We start from the raw sequence: 26,869 nt of genomic DNA, 5'->3' as shown, positions 1-26,869 counted from the left end.
TACTACTACCACCACTACTACTGCTACTACTACTACTGCTGTTGCTACTACTACTACTACTACCACTACTACTACTGCTGTTGCTACTACTACTACTACTACTACTACTACTACTACTACTACCACCACCACCACTACTGCTACTACTACTACTGCTGTTGCTACTACTACTACTACTACTACTACTACTACTACTACCACCACCACTACTACTGCTACTACTACTACTGCTGTTGCTACTACTACTACTACTGCTGCTGCCACTACTACTACTACTACTGCTGTTGCTACTACTACTACTACTACCACCACCACTACTATTGCTACTACTACTACCACCACCACTACTACTGCTACTACTACTGCTGTTGCTACTACTATTACTACTACTACTACCACCACCACCACCACCACCACCACTAATACTACTACCACTATTGCTATTACTACTACTACTACTACTACTACTACTGCTGCTGCTGCTGCTACTGCTACTGCTGCTCTTGCTAACAGTAATAATAATAATAATAATAATAATAATAGATTCAGCTGGGTAACTTTCGGTGTTGGACCCCGGACTCATTTCCCCGGCATTATCACCTTCATATCATTCAAACGCTAAATAACCTAGATGTTGATACAGCGTCGTAAAATAACCCAATAAAATAAAAATAATCGATTCAGCAGACACAAGTGAACAAAATATAAAACAGTCTAGTTCCGATTACCGACAGCAAGAATCCGAACTACTGAGCTCATTGCATGTTTCCTGTTTGTAGTGATAGCAACGACCTCATCTCCAATCAATAATAAGAAGTTGGTGGACCTATATCAGAAGAAATAAGCAATAATACTGGATAAGCAAATTATCTCCCAACTTGAAAGCGTATTTTTTTGCTTTGGTATGCATGTTCCCAAATGATGTTCACAGACAGTGCAATATGAATGATTTGACAAACCACAAATTAGCCATGTAAATATATCACTGGTCTACAGTGATTTTGCTACTGAACAAAAACAAGTGTACCAACCCTGATTTGAGTGTGCTGATTAAAGATCTGAAGTCCGGTTTTTTTCTATCACGTGACAATTTTAAAATACTAACATTTTTAATTTTAATTTTTTCATTTTTATTACATTTAGTTTAATTTTAAATATAATCATTATAATTGTTGAACTGTACTAAACTTATCTTCGATTGTAATGGTTATAGGTAGTTCCGCACTTACATACTTGCTATCGAATATTGAAATTTTTTTTTTTTTCACTTTAGAGTGAAGGTCTAACACCAGAAGATGCTGTACTTGTGATTCAACGCTACTACAGAAGCTGGCGTCATGGAGAAAAGCCACCTTCAAACCAGCAACATCGCAGGAAGTCGAACAGACCAGCTTCCAATCACAACCAACAAGCCAACAAGGCGCCAGACAGACAGGCTGAACTCATATCCTTCTCTCATAATGTAAGTACTGATTTCGATGTAATTTTGCAGACATTACACTAGCAATCATGGTAGACTGTTACCTGAACTACTAGAGCTCAGCTAGAGATCCGGGTTACATTTGAGTTTGTATATGCCTGTGTGGTTGTATTTGTTTGTTTGTGTAACACTTGCAACAATTTCTACATAGGACAAACAGGCAGATCATTTCAAACACGTTACAAAGAACACATCACAGCCATAACAAAATTACAAAACACTTCCACATATGCAGAACACGTCACAAATGCTAACCACACCTACAGAGACATCAACACAGACATGGAAATACTACACGTCCAACCAAAAAATCAGAAACTAAACACACTAGAACAATATGAAATATACGGACACACAAAAACACATCCAAATGAAATTCTCAACACACAACTCAATTTCAGAACACACACACTCTCTGACTCCTCATTACACTACACAAACACACCCCCACAGGAAACAAAACAAAAGGTGCCAAGACCAGCAACAACCAGTTCTGAAGAAGGCCAATAACAAGTCGAAACATGTTAACCAGGTACGATAGAATTTAACATGGGAAAGACATATAATACATATTCCAAAATAAACTTGTCATTGTTCGATTAAAACATTTCATTTGGTGCACTTGAAGAGACATTTAAAAAGTTATCTTTTATTAGTAAAGAAAATGCTGTAATATAATCTAATAATGTTATTTAGAGTTCAGTCTAATTGACATACCATAGTTTAAAATCAACTTACAAATGTAAATGATCATTGCATATTATAAAATTGAAATTCAAACGTTTTCGGCCTTGGGCATCATCAGGCATTTGACTCACAATATCTTATACAGTTTTTACTATATCTCTATTGGGAAATGTGTACCAGATAATTGATATTTACAATCTTGTGTATGTTAATAAGCAACTAATTACATGGTTAACTCTATGATATATAACAATCTGAAATTTAAATAAATACAGATATTAAAATTATATGTAATAAAATTGTAACTAAAATGTTATGTTGCTCTTATATTTCTTAATTATAAAATTGTGATCATTAAAACAACATAATGAAAAACCATATGATTCCTCTTAAACTTCATAATAGGCCAATATACTTCTATTAGTTGAGTGTTTGTGGTGCGAGCATTGATTTCATTGATTTGGCAATCCATTCAATGGTGGAATCCATTATTTAAGTTCTTATATACTGCACTAAGTTATGTACAGTGAAACCTGTTCAAATCGGAACCTGAATAATCCGGAATCCTGTCTATTTCGGAACAATTTATTGGTCCCAGCAAAATTCATATGTATTATGTGTAATTTTTCCTGAATAAAACAGAAACTGTCCAACGTGGAAACGGAAACTGTCTGCTACTGTTCAAAACGGAAATAATATTTTGGACACACTACTTTAATGTGAACTATATTTTGAAACAGTATGTGCTTTGAAGGAATGTACGAAATACTAGTAGGTCACTAAAATAAAAACAAGTTTTCTTTGTAAAATGTTTGAGGGTGCGAGGGTGTGTTGGCCTGATGGTCATAAATTTTATTACCCTATTGACTAGGCAGACGAGTCCCTTCAAAGATGTTCAATGCTTCACTCCTGTATACTGTCGTAGCTGGGTAGAAAGCAAGTGTATTAGCGATTTCGTGATAAAAAAAAGTTGCGTAAAAATGTTGCACTATCATTAATAATTGATGAAGTAAAAGTTATCGAGGAAAATGAGAAACGAAGAGTATGGAAAGTGATGTTGAAATTTATGAATGGAAAACTCTGGTGTAACTTAACACTTTCAAAAATAAAGGCCGTATCATGAGTGAGTGGCTTGGGGTCAATAATGGTGACATAAAAAGAAAGAGAAAAACAACTGGTTACATAGAAATAAATGAACTGTTGTGGGAGTTGATTGTTCTTGCCCTTTCAAAGATCATGCAAATTTCTGGACTTATTCTGCAAAGAAAACCCTTGAACTGGCAAAGAAATTAGATAATCCAGAATTCAAGGCTTCTAGGCTCCTAGTCCAATTAAATAATGTGCTGTAATATACAGTACAGTATTATATATAGTGTTAGATATTAAATTTAGTGTAATTAATAAACTTTACAGTGTTTAATGAGTGAGTTACGCTACAATTTATACAGGAAATGAGATTTTCATCAAGATCATTCACCAATTAAATAAGTGACAGGAAGCTGATTTAATGTCAGTAGTGTTAAAGGGAATATTTTGTAATTCCTACAATTTGCGGCATGCCATTTTGTTTTTCATTTATGCAAATGATAAAATATTCCATTTTAACTTCACACCTGAATAATACGGAAACCTGTCCACAACGGAAAAAAATTAGGACCATGTCATTTCCGTCTTGAACAGGTTTCACTGTATTAACCTTTTGTATTTATGTTAAAAACAATTTAAGAGGAATCATATGGTTTTTCATTATGTTGTTTTAATGATCACAATTTTATAATTAAGAAATATAAGAACAACATAACATTTTAGTTACAATTTTATTACATATAAGTTTAATATCTGTATTTATTTAAATTTCAGATTGTTATATATCATAGAGTTAACCATGTAATTAGTTGTTTATTAATATACACAAGATTGTAAATATCAATTATCTGGTACACATTTCACAACAAAGACATAGTAAAAATTGTATAAGATATTGTGAGTCAAATGCCTGATGATGCCCAAGGCCGAAAACGTTTGAATTTCAATTTTATAATATGCAATGATCATTTACATTTGTAAGTGTTATTGATTTTAAACTATTATATGTCAATTAGACTGAACTTTAAATAAAATTATTAGATTATGTTACATTATATTGACTATCGGAATATCTCTATCATTCATGCTTTCTAAGATAAAGAAAATACTATTTTAAAATGTGAAATTTGAATTACAGGTGCACATGTCGAACCAAGAGGCCCACAAGTATCTGCGTCGTAACAAGCCAGGAGTCCGCATGTCTGAAATCGGTGACCCTCCACGAGACTACGTGAGACCACAAGGCTTCCAAGTAGTGCCAGGCCTTATAGGCAGGGGTGGCAAGAAGCAGCCTGCAGCAAGGCCCAACCAAGCAGCCTCATACTACGAGGCCCTGCAGGAAGAAATGAGCAGGTGGGCACAAATGTTGCGTTGCTTGGGTTTATGTTAATGCTTCATACAGCATAGCTTCAAGCTGTGAGCTGTTGCTTTTAGACTGCGGAATGGGTAAATTTTAACTTAAAGTTCTTAACAAGCAAATAATTGTGCATAAAACCTTCATTTGTCTGTCATTTTATTGTCAATTAATATTAGAGGAGAAAAATTCGCTCTGGCGCCGGGAATCTAACCCGGGTCCTTGGTTCTACATACCAAGCGCTCTCACCATTGAGCTACGCCAAAGTTCATTACAGATGTATTCTGTAGGACCAAAAAATAATAATCTTTACGTAGATTCGTCAAGTAACAGTGCATATTACTGTACAGATTACTGTGCATATTACTGTGGAATCCCGGCCACCAAGTCACTCAACTGAGTGCGCTCCTTGTATAATGGCAGTTGACTTTATATAAAATGTCAACATACATGCCCAACTTGGAGTCAGGCCACAAAGGGAAAACACTGGAGGAGAGAGGTTCGATCCAGTGCTGTGGATTGAACTTTGGCGTAGCTCAATGGTGAGAACTCTTGGTACTAGAACCAAGGACCCGAGTTCAATCCCCGGTGCTGGAGCGAATTTTTCTCCTCTAATATTAATCAAAAGTCTTCGTTTCCTTCATTTTCTTTTCCTCCCTTTTGCTTTTAATTTTCCATGATTTAACATTCTTATAAATTCTAATAGAAATGCGTAAGAATACTTTCTCAAATATGCACTTTCATTGTTTGCCATCATTTTGCTATAGAGAACAGCTTAAAACAAAACAGACCACATGCTCGCAGCTTCGTTTGTTTGTATGTTCACTTTTTCTCCGGCTTAATTTTGAGAGCGCTATAGTCGGACAAATTTAAGGAATGTCTGAACTCTGGACACTTACTTCCAGGTCGAAAGCCGTAATAGTTTTCGCGAGAAGATTTGCCTGTGGATTTAGGTTTGTACTGGTACAGACTTACTTCCAAGTACATAAGTCTTTGCATGTATGGAGTTCTTAACATTCGTTTACTAACAATTACTATGATAACAGGAAACTATTTGTAATTTTTAGATAGGTAAATAATATTAAACAAGATAGAACTCTTTTTGACGTTCTACCAATGTTTAATTGTAACAAAATTTTATTATAATGAATTCATTTTAATTGCACACTTCTTTATTCTCGCATTTTACTTCATTTACTGAGCATTAATTTTGCATTGTAGGTGTATGTCGCAATAGATAATCTGTTGTTTTTCATAGAAACGAGATTAAACGGAGTACATTTTGTTTAGAAATGATTTGTGTGTCCTGGGTGTTAGTTTTTGATGCACTTCTTGCATGCTGATGCTGTCTTTTTGTGCTGCTTTCTTGTTAATGCATGTGATGGTGTGGGAGCAGTCCATCTCCAGAATTTGGAGATGATAATACATGGGATCATCCTCTAGTAAAGATTGAGAATAAGTTACGTCCAGTCAGGTATGTTAACTTTTTTTGTGACATCTTGAATTATTAATATTGCGTATATTATGAAATCAAGGATTTGTTTTTCGCATTATCATCAAGATTGTCACTGATATCTTGTACAAAAGAAGGTGAATTCATTCTTCGGAATATGTAGTTTGCTGCTTTCGCATGTTAAATATTAGGTACAGTAACTTGTTGACTAGTTTCAGCCTGTTATGGGCTATCCTCAGAACTGGTTGGTCCTCGTCTGGTCAACTAGTCAACAAGATATGTACCTAATATTTAACACGCGAAAGCAACAAACTATTCCGAAGTGATACAGTATTGAAAGTTTAACAAGCGTTGAGTGACTTCATTTCCTATTGTGGATATGCATCTTCAGTCATCTTGCATGTCGTACCAACATGACTTAGAGACATTACGAACGTTTCACGCTAGTTTGCAATGTTCCAGTGGGATAGAAATTCGGCCATTTCCATACCTCAGGGAAGTGTATAGAGGTAAGAAAATGGAGTGTTATAACAGGTTAGATTAGTTTAAACTTTTATTATGTCTTACGTACTTATCTGCGACAGGTTAGGTTACAGTAGTTTAGGGTTTTGTTATGCTTTGTATAGGCAAATCTGTGACAAGTAGGTTAGGTTAGGTTAGTTTAGGATTTTAGTGACAAGTAGGTTAGGTTAGTTTAGGCTTTTATTATGCTTTGCATATACGAAACTGTGACAGGTTAGGTTAGGATGGTTTAGGCTTTTGTTATGCCTTGTATAGGCGAATATGCGACAAGTTAGGTTAGGTTAGTTTAGGATTTTAGTGTTAGGTTAGGTTAGTTTAGGTTTTTATTATCCTCGTCAAGATGAAGTGAAAGCGATTTGAGTGTGGTGAACAGGTAGTGATTTTTTTTACTATGTTGGCAGTTCAAGTGCGTCGGTGTCTATTCTAAAATCGGCGGAAGTCACTCAACACTCGTTTCTCCTTGTGTAATAAAGATTTATAAAATTCATTCTATTGTATTTGTGTAACAATCTTTCTGTATTAGCTGGCATTTCTCTTTTTTTTATTCCTTTCTTTTTGTATCCTACTTTACTTTCTCGCCTTATTTCATATCTTCTCTCCTTTCTCTTCCCTTCCATTTTCTTTCCCTAGTTGTAGTTTATCTTCGCATTTCTTGATATCCTTCCTTTCTCTTCCTTTAGTTGTCCGCTTGTGTGTTCCTTAAATATTTATTTTTTTGTTTCCTTCATATTCTTACTCTTTTCTCCAGTTTCTTTTTCTTTATTTCATTCCCTTCTGTTTATCCTTTTTCTCGTACTTCGTTCCTTCTTTCTCATATTTCTTTCATTCTCCCATATTCTTTTAGTTTTCTATATTTATATCCTTTTTCATTTTAGTTTATATTTTTTGTTTCTTTTCTCTTCAGTTATTCCTCGTATTTAATTTTTTCTTCCTTTTTTTCTTTTCTTTCTTCCTTCATTTTTAGTTCCTTTATTTGTTCATTTATTTTTCCTTTCTTCACTTTTTCTTGTTTTCATCATTATTCATAAATTTTTATTCTTCCTTTCTCATGTTTCATTTCCTTTCTATTTTTCCTTCCTTCCTTCCTTCCTTCCTTCCTTTCTTTCCCCCTTTTTTCTCGTCTTCCTTATTTTTTATGTTTTTTTTTTGTATTTTATCCCTTTGTTTTCCCTTCGTTTTGTTCAATTTCTTAGTTTTTCTTTCTTCCTCATTTTTCTATTTTCGTTCTTACTTTATAACATTATGTATCTTCGCTCACTTTTTCTTTCTTTTCCTACCTCTCTTTCTTGTCTTTCTTTTCATTTCCACTTTTCTGCCTCTTCCTTTTACGCTCCTCCCTTTTTCTTTCTCTTTTGCGTCTCTTCCTTCGTACTTCTCTCCTCTTTTCCCTCTTTTTTCCCTCTTTCTTTCTTTTATTCTTCCCTTCTCCTTTCTTTCATTCTTAGTCCCTTTTTCTTTCTTTCTTTCTTTCTTTCTTCCCTACTTCTATTTCCTTCCCTTCCTTTTTGTTTCTTTCCTTCTTTCTTTTCTCCTTTCCTATTTATTTCCTGTTTTCCTTCTTTCGAACTTTTCTTTTTCTTATTGCTACTTCTTCTTTTCTGCTTCTTCTCTTTCTCTTCCCTTCCTTTTCCTTCCCTTTTATTCTTTTCTTACTTTTCATTCTTTTTGTACCTTTCTTTATTCTTTCTTTTTTCTTTTTTCTATCCTGTCTTCTGAATTTGTCTTGTATCACAAAATGGGTCTTTTCATCATGATCGAGGGAGGTCATGAAGGGAAGAAATATACAGACATTGCAAGTACACATTTTTGCACATTATTACTATGTCCGTAGAGAATATACTGTGAATAGAACTTGTATTACATTATCATCATTCCCATTTCGAATACTTGATTGATTGCAGTGTTTATACTGTTACAGGAACCGAATGGAGACCCTTGACATGGATGCCCAACGCCGCGAACTTCTTTCCTCACAGGCTCGTGAGAATGTCCTGAGAGAGCGGCACTTACTGAGTTCCTGGCACCATGCCGCATTGCAGGCCAACCGACAGCAGTCGAACAACAACAATAACAATAATAAGAATATGCTACCTCGGTACGGAAAGATTGGTAGCAAGCAAGAAAGCGCAGCGGATCAGCATTTTAGAGGCGTAAAGGACAGGTAAAATCCTTTATTATAACTAAGGATGAGAATTTTGTATATAAACATACATTTTCGTGTGAGAGTACATACATTGCTGATTTTTAGTATGATGGTATTTCAGCACAAATGCTTTCAGAATATAAAATTTCAGGGAGAATATAGATGCATATTTCAGGGTTTGAGGAATAAGTTATTTGATGTGGTAGAGAATGTAAGTGCATATTTTAAAGTGTGAGTGCGTGCGCGTGTCTTTTTTAAGTTATTAATTATTTACTTGCTAATTCTTGTTCGGTTGTTATTTCTGTAGTGGAATTAATGTTCACATGACACACATGTAATGTTACATTCAAACGTATTGTGCGATTTTATGCTTCTGGTAAAGAATTGTCGTTATTTGACTGTAAGTTTAATGAATGCACATGGAAGGAAATGGAAAACAGTGCAATCTAAATTTAACCAGGTATTTTCTGGAAATAGAGGTTAACCGACCTCAAAAAGGTATTACAAGTTGAAGTTAGGTTAGCAACAAAATAGGCTTACATCCCATTTTACAAAAAGTGTACATTGTATGTGAGAGGATTTTCTCAGCCTTTAAATTCCGCTGAAGAGAATATGGAGAAGATAATTGTATCACAATGTTATTTCAAGTAACTGTTGTAGAAAAAATTGAAAGAGAATGAATTATGAAAACTAATACCAATACCATAGGTACGAATGTTATTTCATATATTACATTAATCAATGTAATCTTTAAGAGAATACTTTTTTTGTTTTTGAAGAGAATATTTGGGTAATTTTAAGACTATTTAGAAGAATATTTGATATGTTTTTAGGACATAAAATTCGTCCTTAATATTACAATAATCCTATTCGAGTCAACTGTTTGCAACTGATGTTTCTTAACTAGACATATAAATTTTATTTGAATGCAGTAAAGTTACCGGTATTTTATGTTATGCTCCGTTCAAAGCACTGCATTTAACATATTACCCTATATTAATTTTACGACTTTTTTTTGGTCAAATTTTTACAAAATAATAGGTACATCATTATTACTTTATTGCCACCGTCACACAGGCTTGCCAGGTACCAGTATCCCAATTTAGGTGAGATTCTCCCGATTTCCCTGTTGGAATCTCGAATCCTGATTAAAGCCAGTCAGGATTGGTAAAAATCCAGATTTTACAGATACCAGTATTAGAGCATATAATCCTTCAGTATTTTTATTTATACATTGACACAAATGGTAACATTGTAAAAGAGGTACCAGTGTCTCAGTTTATGGTCATATCATAAGGCAACGCTGACTGTACTTCCCTGAGTTCTATCGCAGTGTTGATTAATCCGTTTCAGTACCTATTTGCTGCTCTCACAGTTAGTAAAAAGTGTGTGTTTTAAAACAGCGTTTTTGACATTGTATTTTACATTAATTACAGACTTAATATTATTGTGCTCGATGTAGGTTCGAATCCTGCTTAGACTAAGCCATAGAGGCTTAGAGATACAAGGTTCTAATGTGGAGTTGGTCATAACCAGGGACCAGATTTGTAGGTTTTTACCTTTTTTTTTTTTTTTTTTCTCGCTTCTGAACTCCTAATTTCTTCAATACTTTTCCCAATCATGATCGTAGGAGTCGCATATGTGAATTCTGTTGAACCTAAAAAAACCTAAATTGAACCTTAGAGAATCCTTCCCAGCATGGCTAACCAGGATCGCCTTAATCAGCTGCCTTCCTAGGAAGAGGCCCACGCCCCGAGGGGACATTATGGGCTGAACTTGAACTTAAAAAACCCTAAATCATTGTTGATAAGTGTTATTCTATATTTACTACGTTATATATTGATTTTTTTAGAGAGAAATATCAATACATTTCGAGAGAGAGAACACTCTCTCGACGTGGAGAAGGCTGCCTCAATCCCTAAGGCAAAATCTGTACTTAGCAGTGACAACATCTATGGCTCCCTTGCTTTCCTCAAGGCACATTTCAGTGATCTTCCAAAATATATTGAGTACTTGGGATCTTTGACGCTGCAACTGAAAGATGCAATTGGTGTCATTGACTCGCTTCTACAGGAACAAGTACTGTACCAGGACCCGTGGGTGAAGCCGTCATACAAAACTTAAGAAAGTATTGCAGAGGAGTCCAGGGTTTGAAAAAATAAAAAATGTGTGGAGCAGGAGAAAGCTTCAATTGTCAGTTACCTTGGATACCTGCTGCAGTGGTACCGGTAGCAATGACATTTACACCTATGACGTCATGTGCTGTCAAAAGAACCATTTCATCCTTCAAATGTATTTTGAGAGACAATAGAAAAAACTTCAGTCGAGAATCTTGAAAAGTATTTGGTCATGTATTGCAACCAGGTACAGTACCAGTAAAATGTTGTTTTGTTTGTTTGCTTGTTGCTTTTTAAAATAATTCTTGATCAAGTTTGAACAAATCTAATTCAAAAGTTGTGTACTATACCTTTTACCTATTGAAAATTGAAATTTATGTAGAGGACCGTTTTTGCAAAACTTGCTAACTGAAAAAACTAAATTTTACAGGAGAGACAAAACACTGTAGTAAGCAAATTTTGCTCCTATCTCTCACTTAGGAGAAAGCAAGTTTTGAAAAAACGACCACACTTTGACACACTACAATAAGAGAAATAATCCAATTTTACCAAGACAGCTTTAACATCATGTAGAGGCCTGCCTTATGTTAACGAATTCATCAAAATCTCAATTTTGCAAATTTTGCACTTAGCAAGTTTTGCAAAAACGGTCCTCAATTGTTACAATATTTAATTCAAACTACAAGTAATGTTAAAGGGGAAGGAACAAAATTTTCGAACCTTATAAATTTTGATAAATAGTTTGGTTCTTGAAAAGGTCAGTTTCGTGGTCCATGTTGCCTTAATAAATATGTTGTTGTTGTTTTCTAATGCCAGGTGTTTGACAATAGAGTCATTTGACCTCTTGCACTCCAATATTTTTCAAAGATATTATCATGGCTAGCCACTGAAGCACAGATTTTGAGGTGTTCCGAATCCATTTCTTGGTTTGAGTTGCACAATGGACAGTTAGGGGACTGATATATTCCAATTCTATGCAAGTGTTTGGCCAAACAATCATGGCCTGTTGCCAATCTATAAAATGCAGCTACAGACGATTTTCGTGGTAAATCGGGAATTAACTGTGGATTTTGATGCAGAGAGTTCCATTTTTTCCCTTGGAATTGTATTGTCAAATTTTGTTTGTTGAAGTCTAATGACCAGTTTGTCCAAGTAATGTTTAATTTTGCTTAACGAATGTTAAATTAGCAGTCTGTTTATTTTTAACGCTTTGTTAATGTATTTCCCATTTTTTCAATACAATTTTGTTTAAGATAACCAACACTTAACTATAACGTCTGTTAGCACTATTTTAACTACTCAACAGCAGTTGGTAATGATTCTACACATGTAAGACAATTTTTGATTGGCTAAAATTAATCTTTAACTTCTATATTATAGAGTGAGTCATGAAACTTGCATAAAATGACAACCTGTTATAGTAGGCCACGCTCCATAAACAAACAGTTGACAAATGAAAGTTGTAGGTGACGTGCTAATAATAATTACAAAGTAAGGTTATATTTCCTCATTGCTATTATGGATACGAAATACGAAAGAAATAAAATAACACTGATGTATTTAAACAATCCAAAGTAATTTTTAAATGTTATATTACCAGTCATATGCTAAACGTTCCCAACAGAGAGACACAAAATATTAATTTAGCAACTTTTGTTCGAACAGCTGTGGAGACATCGGCCATATTTTACTAACTGTTAAACGAGTTAACTGCCCGAAATCCTACATTTAAAATTAACAAACTGTTAACAATCTGTTAAACCAAACTGGTGTTGAAAACATAGTTTTATTAATTAACAAACTGTTTAGAGTTTAACAGTCGTTAAATTTTCTAACAATACTTGGAAAAACCGGCCATAAGTATGTAGATTTAATAAATCTCTTCACAGAGTAATACGTAGATTTAGTAACAGGTCTGTAAGTAGCAGTGCTGCCCTTCTTTGCTAAAGCATCCGCATTCTCGTTTCCCAGGATTCCACAATGGGATGGTATCCATTGGAATACAATTCTTTTATTGAGTGATATTAATTGAGAGAGCATTTTAGTTATTTCTGCTGTTTGAGATGAAAGTGTGTGTTTAGAGACTATTGATAGAATAAATATATACCTATCTATTTTTTAAGAATAACTGGTAATAGGATACATTTTTAATGATCTGACCTAGTTTTTGCGACCTCTTTCACAGGTTGGACATAAAACCCAAAAAAAGCCTATTTCACTTATTCCAGAAACGTAAAATGGTATTTTTAAAAACCTAAAAATCCAGTCCCTAGTCATAACACATAATCCTTGCCTAGGAGTCCAACATAAATGCAACCATGGGTCCCAAACCCCACTTGTTAACCTGGAGCTGTGTTGGTGGTTGTGGCAGCAGGATTGTCAGGTTTTTTCGAGCAAAATGGCATATCAGAAGCTAACTTAAGAAATGATCAAGATTTTATCATTTATCATTTCCGTTGTCTTTTTAATTTTAAGTTTCTAAAATGTACCATCTCCATCTGTACGTGATGTAATATCAAAACTTTTATTCTAAATTAAATATATTGTTTCCTTTCAGCAGTGGACTTCAGAATGAACATCCATGGGGACCAAGCCGACTACCACGAATCCAGTCTAACAGCAATAACAATAACAATAATAATAACAATAATAATGGTAGTGGACCATTCAGTCCAGCCTCGGACCTCCGTCGCCTCCTTCGTTCAACTTCTCAGTCTCCTGAGACACCCACGAGGGGGCATCCGGACAAGCACACAGGGGGCGGTGATCAAGCAGATACGGACCTCAATGGTCCTTACAACTTCAGGCAGCTGCTGCGACCGACACAGCATCCTCCCACAGAGTCTCTCCGCAAGAGGAAAGGCATCTTGGTGGGAGGAGTTGAAGGGGGAAGACCGAACATATCTAACACAAGCATAACTCCACCAAACCAACTGGGTGACAGCCCCAGTAAACGCAGAGCAAAACCTGTTCATCCCAGGAAAATATAAATTATAAATATTATTAAATTTCTTGTTATCTGGTCTTGCCTGGCCAAATGGTGCCATCTTATGATGCCCTAGCCTGGGGTGGACGTTTATTTCAGTGAACTTTAAACACTCATCTGCCGGAAATGTTCAATATTCCAATATGCTAAAATGTACCGTAAGTTAGAATGAATGCATTCCATTCGTTGGTTTTCAAGTTTTGAAACACCAGCCACGAATGAATGATATTTGTTTAGTAAGGTGAGTGGTCAAGTGTACGTTTCTTGCATGAATAACAGTGATACCCAAAAGTCCCCTGATCTAAATTTCTTTCTTAGTTGTTGGTTTCGATTTTAAGGTACTGGTACTGAACCAAATTTGCATATCATTCCTTCTGTTCACAACTTATAAATCTTCTCCTTTGTATAGCCTAAAATTGTTCTGAATAGTTTTAGCAATTCTATAGGAACTCTCTCTTTGAAGACTTCCCCCCACCACCAGTTTAATTTGTAATGTTATACATAAAAGGGGTTTTTTTAGTTTAATTTAAGAAAATGGTGGGTCCTTCAGAAATTCCTGCACAGAAAATGAAATAAAATCTTAACTAGGCTTATACTAGCCGTTAAAAATTATACATATATTCCGATTGTTGATTTTCAATTATTGCTATTGTCATGTCTAATATGTTCAGTGCCTTTATTTAAATTTTCCCTTTGCTGTTTAAATATGAAAAAATTGCACATTTAACATAACAACAAAGAAAACTAAAAAATACTGTTAATAAGAAAAGACCATATACTGGTACCGGCACCTATATTATAAACAAACAGAAGAAGAAATTCGCATTATCAGAACTAAATTATGCCGTAATCTTTATTATTTATTAATTTTTTCTTATGTATGTGTAGGCCCTACAACATGCATGAAATAAAACTGTAAGACAGGAATAAAAAATTGATACCATTGTAGAAACTTCACAAAAGTTCTTACCATAAGATTGGGTACCCTAGTTTTGGAATATTAATGTCGAAGTTTAATCCTCGATAAATTAGTCAAATTGTATAAATTATAAAATTGATTGTCCATCCCTATCTTATTCGACGAGACGCATGTTTATATCTGAAAGAAATGTTTAACTGTATGTTGAACTGTCTAGTATGTATTTAGTCCTATAAGCAGAAGTTTGTGTGTTGAAGAGCAGTTAATGTTTGTGTCTGTTTATAAGCACGTGAAGGATTCTAATAATCGTTATTAATAGAGACACATTAACTTATAAAAAGAAAGAAAGCCCTGTGTAAGATAAGTATATTTTATATGAATGAGAAAGATTCACATACTCACTTGAAGAAATACTCATTTAAATTAGTAATATTAAAAATGTCGAAATGAAATAACATAACCATGTAGAAGCGAATGAAAAAATACTAGAAATCATTTATATAAATGCAGCATGCAAGACTTGACATTTGAATCATTAGGTACATTGCTAAAAACAAAATTTTGAGTAAATAATATGTTATCCTTTGGAATTTAAAAACAATATTTCCATTTTAGCATTGAAGAAAATTTTGTCTGCGTGTTAGAATAGAAAACCCATTCAGAAAAGATATTCTTGTTTCATTTCTCTCAGAAAAACGGAAATTAATTTTAGTAGCAGTTAAATAATTGTAATGAAATTTATATCCTTGAATATCACTTGAAAATTGAGATGCGTTCATGTAAATTTTAGAATTACAAAATCAGTGTTTAGAGTTTGTAACATAATTGAGCACCGTGTTTTCAAAACGTGAAAATTTCAGTCGTTGATGAAACTGTACAGTTTTATACGAATCACAATTTTCATACTCATTATTTGTTCATTTCTGTTCACATAGGAAAGAAAATCATCGTGGAATTTATAAAGGTCTTGTTATATGGATATTCTGTGCGTTAAGAGCCATGTATTAAAATTTGCCAAAATTATAATTTTGCGGTTTTAAGGTATCATACTGTAAGCCTAGGGTATCAAATAAATATGTGAAAATATCTGCCTATTTGCAGGATAGTACATATTTGATGAATATAATGTAATTTTCTCTTCTCCCTTTAATACAGATCAACTCTGGGTGTATTATCCAACCTTCTTGTGGATTTTTATACAGGATGATTCATAAATAACGTAATAACTTAGGAGGTGAACTCTCATATTGGCTGAAGAAAAAAACATTCTAGCTTATAGACGTAGTTCTGGCTACAAATAATTGGAATAGGCTCGGACACTCAATGGGCTGTAGCGCCAGTTATGAATGAATAGACGTAGTCCTACATAAAAAAAACATTGACATCTGTGGTAATTGCTACTGATATGCCTATTCCACAAAAGCAGCAGTAGCATTTCCATCACAAAATCCATACCTTACATACAAATTACATGCTCATAAAATCAGCATTAGAAAATCTAATATGTGGTTACCTAACGAAACATTAGAGCTAGCAAGAATTTATCTGTTTTTTGTTTACCAATCGAGAGTTGAAGCACATTTACAGAAGTATGATTTTCAGAAATAAAAAGTTCTGATAGTAACTCTACAGTCATTGAAAGTCGAACCCATGGAACATAGGAATTATTCCGACTGCAGTAACATGCAAGTTAATCATGAATGACCCTGTATATTATATTAATTTTGGGTATGATATAACAAAAATGTATTTGTCATGGACATTGAAATAAAACTATAATCTATAAAACATGTGTTAAGCCCATTCTTACTTATGCTACTGAAACGAGAGCTGAAACGAAAAAGACTGAACAAATGTTGACAACTATAGAAATGAGAACTTTAAGAAGTGTCACAGGATACAGCTTACAAGATAGGAAAACAAATGAGGAAATTAGAAATATATGTGATGTACAGGACATAGTAAAATGGGTCAAAGCAAGAAGAAAAGGATGGAAAACCATGTATTGAGGATGTTAGATGATCATTTACCAAAACTCGCAATGACAGCAATACTAAACACCCCTATACCTCAGGGACGAACATTGAAACGTTGGCAGGAAAGCTGGTCACCTGCCTCCTAACACAATAGCACCGATTGAAATATAACAGGATTGAATCCTAATTTAAAAGGAAGAAAAAGTATTTATCGTCATCTATAAACGGCCTAATTTAGTCGAAGAGTTCTAGCCCTCTTACTCTTGTACAGCTGCTTGCAAAGTCACACAGTAGTCTATTGCTTTAAATTCTTTGCATTACCTGTGTTTCATAAGTTATGATTTTAAACAAACACATATTACCACAGTCTAGTATATACAGTCGCGAAGCTCAATATGTAGTAAATATGCAAACATTAGATAGTTGCTCACACTAAGATCGCTAATATCGCCTCATTACAGGCAATGCAAAATAGTACCGTCACAGTTTATTGTTTCTAGCACCCTCAAAACTCAAGCTTCGTGACTGTGTATAGTAGACTGTGATATTACTTAATACAAGAAACTGTCTGAAGATGTTACACTATTTCATACATATGTTACCTTATAATTGCAGCATGTAAACTCTTTATGCTATGTATTTATATGTACCAATTTAATTTATTCGACCTTAGTACTTGTATTTAACATAGTGTCTTATTTATTAAATGCTTCATATATTATTTATTGGCATAAATAGTTAACATGCATAGGATGTACAAAACGATGCAGACCTGCTCTATTTTTCAAATACCGATACCTCTGACCTATTTTTAATTTTTCTCTTCGAAGTTTGTGTCTGTGATACATCTTTCTCATTTGTATAATTAAATTATCACATATTTCATATAAAATATAATAATTACAAACTGTATGGTATTATTGTCATACAATGACATAGCTACAGAAAGTCTATTTATCACTCAGTGATTTACTTTAATATTAAAGTAAACTTACCAGATCGGCAAAATTTACAGTTTTTCTTTAGCCTTATTTTATGATGTATACAAGCCTTGTGAAATGGTTAATGTTATACTGTTAGATGTGTTAATATGTATACTCTTAACTTCTGAAACAATTGGTAAAATGTTTAATCCTCTGTCATCATAGCAATATTGTTGATCATATACATACTATATTTCTTAACTCAATACTTCAAACTGTTCTAAATTACTTCATACCAAATTGAGAGATGTTTAACTCAAATTTTGAAATTTTGTAGCCTATAGTGGAAGAATTTTAAAATGTGTACTGTATTATACCATTGCCTACTACATGTTCAAACCATGCACATAGGACCTCTGACTTTCAATAACCAATTAGCAGTGCTGTCCTGATGGCTATACGGCATATGGGAACCTACACATTTTTAATGAATCTTGTGGAGAAAAGAGAATTTTTCCCATGCTGAACCATAAAACATCTGGGTACCTAAGTTCTGCACACGAAGATCTGTACTGAACTTAAATCATCTCTTGCTGTTCCCAATTATATCTTCTTTGATCTTCATAAACTTAAATGGTCCACCTCAACAGTGCTGAACTCCAGAACCATATCAGTATGTAAAAGAATTGTTGAATAAAACCCTTGTACTGCAAATAAACACTCCAGGATTTATAAAAACGGGTTTGCATCTACTGTGAATTTCATAGGATTTTCTTTAAATAAACCGTATTTTACAATTAAAAGGTAAAGCGAAACAATTTCTTTACTTCTTCTTTGACATGAACACATCTTTAAATTTATATTTAATATTAGAGGAGAAAAATTTGCTCAAGCACCGGGGATCGAACCCAGGTCCTTGGTTCTACGTACCAAGTGCTCTCACCATTGAGCTACGCCGAAGTCCAATCTACAGCACCAGATCGAACTCCAAGTTGGGCATGTATGTTGACATTTTATTAAGTCATCTGAACACATCTACTATATTAAGTGACGTTCAGAGAAGAGCGGAAAGTAAAATATATTTCAAGGGAGAAAAATAAAGCGTGGAGCATAAGGTCAAGAAAAAAATTACCATGATAGCACTGCTAATTATTAGTGAATAAAGAAATGTACATTAATCAATCTAGGAAAAATTATTACATGCGAAATCTATTTTATAATACTGTAAACCACGAGTAGAACACATGTCAGAAAAAGAATGCAAAATAGCTACAGTGAAGCAGAAAGTGGCAAAGTACGAGTAAGATGACTTTGTTGTAAATGAGTAGCATATTTCGTTAGAAAAACCAACTTTGGCACGCATACACCATGACGATTGAAAATTTCTATTTTGTCTTCTTTCATCCGCTATTGTAAAATATGGTGTCGACCTCCTATCTTTGTAAGCACATTTTGTTTCATACATCTAACTTGAAAACTGTTTCTCTTTTAATTCTACAAATAATGACCTCAATGTTTTCTCTCAGTATGAGCAATTTTACACAAAATTAATATGTACCACACATACACGCATGCACTTTTGATTAAACTGAACTCAGCAATGCAGCGCCTTCAAACAACACCAATATAGCACGATGTAATATTGTAATGGAAGGCTAGCCTCGTCCTGTATGGAGATGTAGCGAATCGATACCCCCTCCCCGGTTCCCCCTCAAGCTTGCGAGTCAAGGTCGTAGCCATGCCTTTAGAGGCTTTTTGCCTTAAGCCTCGCTGCTTGCTCCATACTGGAATGACTGCCAACAGTGAACTTAATATATGGAAGGATCGGAGTGCAACCAAGTGTTACGATATATCGTTATTACAAACTTATAGGCCTACTGTTACTAGGAATAATAACTCAAATTTTTTGGGTAGGCTAAGCCTCAAAACCCTTTTAAGAACGTTGCCACTGATAACTTACCACATGCAAATATTTCAGGTTTAACTGTACATTAGACCGAAAGTGTGATGTCTAGTGGTAAATTATTGAAAATTTACATTCACTAAAACGAAAACTGTTGCCCTGGCTTCGTATATGTAAAGACGTGGACAGATTATTAGCAAAATTGAAGATTTTTATGACATATTTTTACAAAATTTTACTCTTCAATTTGGACTGCAGTTGACATTTCTGTCTACTTAATGATAGAAATATGCAAAAATGTCAACTGTAGTATAAATTGGAAAGTCAAATTTTGTAAAAATATATAATAAAAATCGTCAATTGTCCACGTCTGTAGTAGACAATTGTCATACAAAATACATATTTTTTTATGGAAGACCATGAATATATCTACAATTTTTTTAAGTTGCAGAAATCAATTTGTCACATATAGCATCAGTACTTAAAAAAGGCAAAATACAAATACTGAACTAATTGTTTGAAATACGAAATTTAATAGATATTTAACTTTTTCATTTCTAATTAACATCAGAAATTAATATTTTACCAGTGTTTCTGAAACGTAACAAACTTAATTACAATGACCAGTATATTACCATCTTTCTTAACGTTGCAGTAATAAAAGTAGCAGTCATTTCAAAAGGATCATACTCTTCTTAAAAGTAAGATCATTTTTTGACAAATGTTACATTTAAAAAGTAAATTTATTTTCACTCAATATGAAGTTCCTAGTTTCATTATGTACTGTATATACACACAATTTATAATCAAATTTTAAAAGATTTTTTTTATTTACATTTTAGAGAACTCTTACAAAGTTTTATATATTGCAGTATGCTCCGAAGAACTTTAATACAATACGATATGGCGTATTTATATTTTCATATTAACCACTTTACACTGATATCAGGATAAACAATGCTTCTAAGTACCGTATGAATGTCAAAACTTAATTAGCAGTGAACTCTCAAGTTACGCTCTAGTTAAGTTACATTCAACAATATATTCATCTGAACATGAATGATATAAATATTATAATACATCATTAGATGTACCATAATACATTTATCTACGGAAAAAGATATTTGTATATTCGTTTATAATAAGTACACAAAATATTGATTAGTACCGGTAATTAAAAGTTTAGAAACAATTAGACCAGGTACTGATAAATACATTCTGAAATTAAATATGGATTGAAGTTACGAATTGAATTCCAAATTGAAGACCGAACAACTTAAAACAAACTGGTATTATTATTTTATCTCAAGAGAGCATAATATTTAATCAACCATAGCATTAAATCGGGAGTGTAGATATAGAGCTGTATTTATTCTTCTGAGTTATGTAGTAAAAGTAATGATCGAAATGATGATGTATCAAATTTGTAATACAGTGGAACCTGAGGGAGCAAAGTTAAATAACATAATTACAATAATTACACAGTCTACTATTGATTGTAATTATACCAGTGTACTTTGTTATGTTTTTAATTTACCCAACAATGCCAAATCTTCATCTGTTTCATAATTAGTGGATGGATATGTAATGTGAATGGACGCAAAATGGCATGTTTTTATTAACAACGTACAGTTTCTAACTTGAAAAACTGTCACGTGATTAAATTCATCCATTTTCAGCATAGATGTTATGTACATAGTACGGTACTTACTTATCAGGTACTTAATTTTTTTCTTTTTTTTTTTCTCACCCCCCCGTTCCCCCCCAATCGTATGTAAGTTACCGTACTTCTTGCTACATTGATTCTGAAAATGCATAATCGATTCTGAAAATTGCAGAAGGAATTTGAAGTAACGAAGAAATATTTGATTCAGACAATAAATGTATTCTAACATTTTACCAGAAGAATGTTACAGTTACTGTAAATTTTGCTGATCTTTCCGATCTGATGAAACTGAATTTGTGCGTGTGAAAGATTGCATGTGGTATATAGCGACAGTTTGGAGATGGTCACTGTTTTCCCTGTAGAAATATTATGTACTTAATAGCGTAATAGTAAATTAAAAATGCTAAAAGTGAATTGAAGATGACAGGTCAGTGCTATATTAATTGGCGCAAACCTCTTATCTCATTTCACTTCTGGCTTATTGTCTTGTTGTGTTTTAGTTTTGCCAAAATTTTTGTGATAGAATTTGCATTTTATATGTAACTTCATATTCCCTGTAAAACATGTTCATATCATTTATCAGATAAATATTGTATACTGTTAAATACTGTAATGATAATTATTTTATGAAATGGAAAATCCATATTTATTCATGGTATTGTTTTTATTATATGGGAAAATCATCCTTAATTGCGGTGATTATTGAAAACTACAATCTTAAAATAAATCACTGAAGCCTACTATAAACATGGAAAGGGGGGGGGGGGGGAATTACTTACTTACTTACTGGCTTTTAAGGAACGTGGAGGTTCATTGCCGCCCTAAGCCCGCCATTGGTCCCTATCCTGAGGAGATTATTCCTTTGCTGTGGTCGTGCCGGAGAATCAGTCCCATTCCGAGGCTTATTGTTAGGTTTCGTAACAAGCTGTTTTTTACGGTGATGGGTTGTTAGCCCTTCGCCCAACCCCCAAGCTGGAGGACCACCCCTTATCGGCTGTCCACGACTGCTTATTCAATATATTCGCAGCTACCCTCCATATCTGGAGACCGTCTCCTCTATCCGCAACCTGAGGACGTGCCATGCCGTGGTGATAGGGACCCACAATACATGGAAAGGAGGGGGATTAGTCTTAAATATTATCTTCTTTCATGGCATTACAGCCGGTGGTGGATCTTCACCTTCTCTATGGCTCTTCTTCATTTATCCCTATTCTCTGATGGCTGCTTCAATCTTCAAATTCCAAATCTTCCCAGATCCAGTCAAACGCAGTTCCATAATTTACTGAATAACTTTAAAAGAGTGTATCAAACAATGAATAATAATCCATAATTTATTCAGTTTAGTCTGCCTCGGTAGCGCAGTTGGTATAGCATTGGCCTTCTATGCTCGAGGTTGCGGGTTCGATCCTGGCCCAGGTCGATGGCATTTAAGAATGCTTAAATGCGACAGGTTCATGTCAGTAGATTTACTGGAATGTAAAAGAACTCCTGCAGGACAAAATTCCGGCACACCGGTGACGCTGATATAACCTCAGCAGTTGCAAACCTCGTTAAGTAAACCATAATTTAATTTTTATTCAATTTATTGTTACAATTTATGCTGAAACTGATCAGGAAGAGGAAAAGGAATTGGCTGGGTCACTGGTTGAGAAGAAACTACCTTCTGAAGGATGCACTGGAAGGAATGGCGAATGGGACAAGAGTCCGGGGCAGAAGAAGATATCAGATGATAGACGACATTAAGATATATGAGTCATATGAAGAGACAAAGAGGAAGGCAGAAAATAGGAAAGACTGGAGAATGCTGGGTTTGCAGTGAAAGACCTGCCCTTGAGCAGAATGCTATGAATGAATGAATGAATGAATGAATTTATTCATGGTCCTGTTCCTTAATCTGTGCCCTTTCGGATTCTACTAGTCATAATCATTCTATTTACGCGCCTCAATCATGTTAGTCTCGAGAGTATAGATGTTACTAAATCCAAATCCTTAAGCAATTGTACAATTTCATGGTTCTATCTGTACGTCCATCTATTCCCAATTCCAAGAATTTTCCTTTCGAGAACGACGATTTTTGTGCATAGATTCTTATTAAGGGCTAATATTACCGCGCCATTCATTACTATTGATCCTATTAATGTTTTATAGATTTTCTCCTTGATGTTCCTTGAGATAATTTTATTCTTCATCATTAAGAGTGTCAGGTATGCTGTGTTGACTAAATTATTATTCTTTGAATTTTGTTCTTTGTATTATTATTAGCTGTGGGAACTGTACCCAAATAGATGGATTAACTCTGTTGAATGCTTATTGTCCCTGAATTAACCATAGCATATTATTTTTTGAAAAATTTGCTCTCCTTGACACTACCATAAATTTAGTTTTCTTATCATTAATTTTTAAGCCCGAATTTTAAGTTTATCTAAAGCACTGAAAGCTTTATTAACGTAATAATAATAATAATAATAATAATAATAATAATAATAATAATAATAATAATAATAATGATAATGATAATGATAATGATGATGATGATTATAATAATAATAAATTAACTAGGGAAATAAAATGGAAAGTAAGAGGAAGGAAAGAAAATATTAACTGAAGCGAGAAAGTAAAGTGAAAAAAAAAAAAGGTCGTCGAATACAGAAAAAAATGTACACAAATGCAATTGAATGAATTTAGCTGGATTTTTTTTTTTTTTTTGTACAAGATAGAAGTGATAATCTTGATGATAGTACAAAAACAAACCCTCGATTTCATTATATATAGCCTATCTATACCTACACAAAGTTAACAATTTAAGATGGCACAAAAAAAAAGTAAGTCAGCATACCTGACTGGACGCAACTTATTCTCAGTCTTTACTAGAGGATGATCCCATGCAGTATCATCTCCAAACTCTGGACATGTACTGCTCCAACACCGCCGAATGCATTAACAAGAAAGCAGCACAAAGAACACAGCATCAGCATGGCAAGAAATGCATCAAAAGCTGACACCCAAGAGACAACAAATCTTTTCTAAGCAAAAGGCATTCCATTTAATCTCGTTTCTATGTAAACTACAGATTATATGTTGAGACATACGTCCTGAAAGAACGAGAAATAGCATCTTTGAGAAATGCTAATTTATTTGGGAAAACATCGCGTCATTTCTCAAAGAAAAATGTAGGAAATGATTTGTAATTTTCTTACACAAGTGCTACAAATGTATGGATTAAAAATGAGACAATTTCAGTATTTGCTTACTTAATTTTTGTCAACAAATGACACTTTGCGTGTTTATAGTTTGTATTGAAAGTTTGAGGATTCTTATGCAAAGGGTAACACAGTCACTCTATTAGTACATAATGTAGTGTGTTACATAGCAATCAATTTGCCACTTTATGGTAAGGAAATAATATAGGCTTACCAACTTTGTAGTTCAGAGCATATGGAAGATTTTTTTTTTTATTATCAGTATAGCTGAAGCTTTTTCAAATGGACTTGTTGGTTGCAGTAGTAAATCTATACTAATAATAAATCTGTAGCCGAAATTTTTCTGGTAATTTTCGATTTTCCAAAAATAATTGGTCCTAACATATATAATTAACCATCCTGAAACCGAAAATCGCATTTTTGAAATTTTTGTTTGTATGTCTGTCTGTATGTTTGTTACGTTTTCACACGATAATGGCTGAACCGATTTATATGAAAATTGGAATATAAATTAAGTTCGTTGTAACTTAGATTTTAGGCTATATGGAATTCAAAATACTTTATTTAAAAGGGGGGTTATAAGGGGGGCCTGAATTAAATAAATCGAAATATCTCGCCTATTATTGATTTTTGTGAAAAATGTTACATACCGGTAACAAAAGTTTCTTTACAAATGATTTCTGATAAGTTTTATTCTTTACAAAATTTTGATAGGACGATATTTAATGAGATAAATGAGTTTTAAAATTAAAATAACGCCATCTAAGACGGTGCAATGAATTAAGAACAAATGACTTCGTCTATAAGAGGCCTTGGACAACAACAATCGAAACAGGGGCCTTGGACATCAACAATCGAAAGCTATTAAACATAGCCTACAGAGAATGTTTCTGTGTTTGTATGAAGTAATATCAGAAGCTAAATTAACCGATTTGTATAATTAATTATTATTTCACCATTGGAAAGTGTAGTTTCTCTAGATGGACATAATGCTATAATGTTATTACAATAACGTCTGAGTAAATCGAGGACAGGTAAGATTAAAATAGCTTCTTATGCACAAAAAATTTGATAGGCTATTTTGTACATTCGTTTTCTGTATTTCTTAAAATAATATTTATGTACACTCATTTTAATCTCAAAGAATTAACGAACAACGAGAGTGTATTGATTTAGTATGCAGTAATAGTACGTTAGCTTAGCAATCCATTATTTTATAATTCAAATTTCAACTATGCTCAATTGAATCGTGTTAAAATACATAAAATATATATGCAATAAATGCAATTTAAAAAAATTGGGTGCAGGCACGCGCAAAGGATAAACCCTTAGCCGAGTTGCCAATTCTTGAAGTCATTGTGATTTGCGAACGTTTTTCAAACTGTGTTCCGTGAAACCGCGATTTTCAGCGAGACTATATTATCTTTGTAAATATACCTTAATTTGTAATTACTAAAACAAAATTGGTGTAAAAATAAAAATGAACAAACTTACTTTAAAAACACTTTATATTTATATTTTCACTAACATGTTTTGTTAAATAAACAAAAAAAATACAGACTTCTATAATAAGTGTTAAATTCTCATGTTATTGAAGTTCCAGAATTTTATACTTAATTAAGAATGTTGCGCCGGTAAAATTTTCTGAAACTGTGATCATTGAATAGTTATAGAATTTATAGTACAAAAGAGTAAAGTTAGATTTTATCAGCTTCGCCTTGGGTGATAATTTGCACGAACGCATAAAATCTGTTTACTCTAGTGTGCTATACAATATTTTATTCATTACTGGTATGTAAATTTAATTTTAAATTGTAGGGCTTTTCTTTGCAATGTGTTGTTGGCGAAGAAGTTCATATATATTCATTTTACTATTGCTAATATGTTGGTTGTCATGTAGAGTGATTTAAAAACATTTAATTCACTGCTGTAAGTTAGAAAGCTTTTAAGCACTGCTGTGAATAATGGCATTATTTAGGTTGCTAAGGACGGTGTTGCTGTTGGTGATATCTCTTTCGCGTACTGTTTACATACTGTCCGGCGAAGTAAATCACGTATAAAATCGTCTATCTTACCGAATTCTGTTTTAATTTGTTTATTTTCTCTTTAGTTGGTGAACCGTAATTCTTAATTTCTATGCCCATATATCCAACTCCGCCGGTTGCGTCCGATGTTAAGTGATTAAGATTTATACTTATTAAACTGCCTGAACTTTCGATTACTTTATGGATAGAATTTCTAACGTTAGACACAATTTTAACACTTTGTTTTCTTAGCTACGCTCCTCTACAAATAAGATATTCTGTTTTCTTCGACGGTGTTATTTGTTCTTGTGATGGTCCTGGATCTTCAGGTGAATCAGGAGGCCTGGCTGCGGATCATCTGCTCAACACTCATTAATCATGGCCGGAATAAATTAGACATATTGAAGCGCACAACGGTATAAAACAACAC

The 26,869-nt window shown here is 33.6% G+C and overlaps 1 protein-coding gene across 7 annotated transcripts in view; it reads left to right on the top strand.

The window, feature by feature from the left end:
- Positions 1-21,864, top strand: part of LOC138692931 (myosin-IIIb-like) — a 519,118-nt gene extending 497,254 nt beyond the window's left edge. For 5 of the 7 annotated variants that reach the window (XM_069816353.1, XM_069816334.1, XM_069816320.1 and 2 more), the window contains 5 exons: positions 1,274-1,462; positions 4,392-4,606; positions 6,004-6,081; positions 8,501-8,743; positions 13,400-21,864. In XM_069816353.1, coding sequence (XP_069672454.1) covers positions 1,274-1,462; positions 4,392-4,606; positions 6,004-6,081; positions 8,501-8,743; positions 13,400-13,832 — 1,158 coding nt within the window. In that variant the 3' untranslated portion in view covers positions 13,833-21,864. The remainder of the gene's footprint in view (positions 1-1,273; positions 1,463-4,391; positions 4,607-6,003; positions 6,082-8,500; positions 8,744-13,399) is intronic. The other 2 variants (XM_069816343.1, XM_069816367.1) reach the window with 2 other exon arrangements.
- The last annotated feature ends 5,005 nt before the right edge of the window (positions 21,865-26,869 follow it).

Source organism: Periplaneta americana, chromosome 2 (genome assembly GCF_040183065.1).
Source record: "Periplaneta americana isolate PAMFEO1 chromosome 2, P.americana_PAMFEO1_priV1, whole genome shotgun sequence".
Lineage (NCBI taxonomy): Eukaryota > Metazoa > Arthropoda > Insecta > Blattodea > Blattidae > Periplaneta > Periplaneta americana.
The sequence above is the reverse complement of the archived record's forward strand: the minus strand, read 5'-3'. Positions and strand labels throughout refer to the sequence as shown.